This window comes from Mus caroli, chromosome 5 (assembly GCF_900094665.2).
Source record: "Mus caroli chromosome 5, CAROLI_EIJ_v1.1, whole genome shotgun sequence".
In the NCBI taxonomy this organism is placed as follows: Eukaryota; Metazoa; Chordata; class Mammalia; order Rodentia; family Muridae; genus Mus; species Mus caroli.
The window spans coordinates 93286012-93289598 of NC_034574.1; the positions used below are offsets into that span (position 1 = coordinate 93286012).

The 3587-nt window shown below is 47.9% G+C and overlaps 1 protein-coding gene across 16 annotated transcripts in view; it reads right to left on the reverse strand.

Moving 5' to 3' along the window:
- Positions 1-443: 443 nt before the first annotated feature.
- The window catches only part of Sec31a (SEC31 homolog A, COPII coat complex component), a 56697-nt gene continuing 53553 nt past the window's right edge, over positions 444-3587 (reverse strand). For all 16 annotated transcript variants that reach the window (XM_021163766.1, XM_021163763.1, XM_029477036.1 and 13 more), the window contains 3 exons: positions 2675-2794; positions 2246-2317; positions 444-1033 (listed from right to left, as the gene is read on the reverse strand). In XM_021163766.1, the coding sequence (XP_021019425.1) occupies positions 854-1033; positions 2246-2317; positions 2675-2794 (372 nt within the window). In that variant the 3' untranslated portion in view covers positions 444-853. The remainder of the gene's footprint in view (positions 1034-2245; positions 2318-2674; positions 2795-3587) is intronic.

Genomic DNA, 3587 nt, shown 5'->3' on the forward strand with positions numbered 1-3587 from the left:
AACAGGAACTGCTGACCGCACATGATGGATGTGTTGAGGAAGCCGTATCTTCCAAACGTAGACAGTAACCGCTCGTATGCCTGAGGTTTTTTTTAAAGACTGTACCTTCTACACAGTACATACAGACTAACTTTGCTCTTATCCTCCTGCCTCAGTTCTCTGCCTTACATATGCCAAGAAGTGCTCCCCCACAGACTACAGTCAGCAGCCTGTTTTACAAAGACTATAGACTGGTGAGATGGCTCAGTGGGCAGAAGTGATTACTGACAAACCTGGCAAGCCGAGTTCTGTGCCTGGGACCCACATGGAGGGAGTAGAGAACTGGTCCTCCAGGCTGTCTGACCTTTGGCTTCCACACACAGCGGCATGCCCACATCCACACACTTAGAAATCAAGAAAAGGCAGTAAAAAGGTAAAAAATAAATAAATAAAGACTAACTGTGTAAGATAGGGTTACACACTTTAATCTGATTGATGTGGAGAAAGTAGGGAAGACATCAAAGAAATTTATTTTAGGTCTGTTTTATACATAGCCAGATGCAATTTTCCTAAAAAGTACACCCAAGTTTTAAAAACCACATTAGTCAGAATCCCTCAGGAAACCACACTATGTGTAATCCAGGAAAGACAGTATTTGCAGAATAGGAAAATCATAATGGGCAAAAGGAGATGAAGAAAAAGGAAAGCACGGGGTTCGAGCAGTTCTAGGGGAGTATGGCGGCAGAAATAATGTCAAAGCTCCTGGGTGGCGGGTGGGCGGGCGGCAGGGAGACATGCTAACGAGGGGTTGGTCCCAGTCTTAGCATGGCTTTCTTTGGAGAAGTGGCAATGTCAGCGGGCAGCGCTGCCGTCCTCAGACGCCCAGCTTGCTGGCCTGACTGAGGACAACCTTGAGGACGGGCATGAAGGCCGAGGTCTCACTGAAGTTGCTGGTGCTGACGATGTGAGTGTGGACGCTCAACCCTTCCGAGTAGTTCCTCGTCTCAATGCTCCTGGCGATGCTGTGCAGACCGTTGATGATGGTCGGGGAGAGCTGAAAGAAAGGCCGGGGCAGGGAGGAGTTACCTGAGGACGGCCACCACTCTGCAAGCATTCAACCCAGAGGCTTACCGGAGCCGGAGACACTCCTGACAAATGCCTAACTAGTTAGCATTTTGGAATGTTTTAAACCAAACAAAGACTTTAGACCAAGTGAAAGTTACACTTAAATGTAGAAGCCTGATGGGGACACCTCATGTGACAAGTCCTTTATGAATTACAATGGTGTAGAGCAGGTCTTTCCTTACTGACTTCCTCCTGCAAGTTGATCTGCTTACATCTCTTTCCAATGAAGAGCCTTCCTTCTCCAGTTACGTTAGCAGAGCCTTCAACATTTTCCTTGCGTCCAGGAAGGTTGTATATCAGGCACCACAAAGCTGGGACCCAGCTACTTGAAGCCTTTTCTACAGGAGACTCTGAACCTTCTGTCTCTTCTGAGTTCAAGGCAACAGGCTTGGCCACACAAGGCAACTCACCAGCTCGGAACTAGTTTTTCTTCCCATCTTTTGTGATGATGGGGGTGGAACGGGGTTTCCAATGTGTAGACAAGCGCTAACCTGAGCCACATCCCGGGCTAGAATACTTTTATAAGTCTACCTTCTCTACTGGCATTAAAAAATTTGTTTTCCTTTTTTTAGCTCTTGCTGTGTTGCTGAGGCTGGCTTCACACTCCTGAGCTCAGGTGATCCTCTCAGCAGGAGCTGGGGTCTCTGGCCCATGCTGCTACCCTAGGCTGCAGCAGGTCAGTTCAAGAGGACCACAGTGCTTCCTTGCTGTGACTTCTCAGTCACAGAACAGCACCCTGACCAGCAGCAACATCTGGTTTTGCCCTTCTATATCAGCTGTTGTGGGAGTAAAGGATCAAGAGTTTTAGACTCCAGAGAGATGACAAATTCTTCTCTAGAAAACAGGGCACCTGCCTCGTCTCTGGTTTCTGATACAAGTGCCATGTTAAATGAGCATCAGGCCAGTTACCCTGGGCACAACACAGTCCAGTTTGCATTTCTGATCTTTGTTATAAAAAGGGCTAATTTCACCTCTTATGTTCTCTCCCCCAACTCGCACAAATGGGTTCTGGGAAGACCATCCTGTACCTTTCACGACAAGCTTGCCATCCCCCACACAGAGTGACAGTGTTGGTGAGTCACTTCATTAGCAACAAAGAATAATGGGTGTTATAATCGACCTCTGCTTCCCAAAAACTTACTGTCTGTTCCCTAAGCTTGTCGTAGAGGAACTCCAGGCGCTTGCTGGCGTCGTCCAGCTTCCTCTTGGTTTGCTACAGGAGGAGAAGAACAGGCGTTACACTGAGCGCTGCCCCGAGGATGCTGCAGGCCTCTGTTTACCAAGGCAATGGGGGTAACTATGACCACAGCTCTCTCAATAATGGAGGAGCGCCACAAGGGACTTTAAAAAGAAGATTTTAAAAAAATGTATTTTACAGTTTTAACTATACACGCATTTCCCTGCATGTCTGTGCGCCACATGTGTGCAGTGCCTTCAGAGGTCCTGGGAGTGGAGTTACAGACAGCTGTGAGCTGCCACGTGGGCGCTGCAATAGTGACAGTGCTGACCCAACTCTCCAGCCCCAGGCCGTATTTACAGTTAAGTAAACTATGAGAAGCAGAGTCCATACGGGGTCTGTAGCTGAGGAGAGGCAGCGCTGGATAAGATCCTCAAATGTCGTCTTTAGGATGAGGTGCTCCTCCGGAATAGGTTTCTTGGTAATCTTTTCTGTTGGCAGAGCCTGCACGTGCTGAAAGAATTAATGTTATAAAAACAATGAGAAAGGACCAGAAAGCGCTTTATATCCAAAGTTCTGATTCTATGTGAAGAGAACCAACAGCCTTGGAGGCAGATCTGTTAAAAATAAAATGAAGGTTTAACATGTGAACTCAGGGGTTTGAGAAGAAATGGGTAAGAGACCAGTAGGAAGCACTCGTGCTCCTTGGACAGCTTCTGTTTGTATAAGTGGCAGAATGCTGTCCAATAACCACGAGGCCCAGGGATCAATTCCTGCATTAGACACACACACACCCTGAAGCACCTGACTGGTTACACACGCAGCCCCTCATAGTGTTAACTCTGGTACTCTGCTCTCCTTCTACCCCCTTTACAATTCCTCTTGTTTTTTGAGATGGCTTTGCTGTAGCACCCAGGCTAGCTGAAATCACAGGGATTCTCCTACCTTAATCTCCAAAGTGCTACAATGTGGGCCACCCCTGACTACTCTCTTACTCTTCTTAAAGGGTGTTTATTACAGAAAACCTGTGACAGTGACAGCGATAGACGGGCAAGCAGGGACTCCCCTCTGTGCCCATCCTTTCACTTACTCACAGGACACCAGGCAGTGATGCACTGGAGCTAGCTACACAGCGGTGAGCCAGGACAGAAATGACTTCAGTCCTAAGAAGGTTCACAGGCCATGCAGAAAGAGGCAAAGCTTAAAACTAGCAAGGTATGTGACAGTGTACCTACAGCAGGCTGATGCTCAGCCCCTCCCACCCCAAGGTATGTGACAGTGTACCTACAGCAGGCTGATGCTCAGC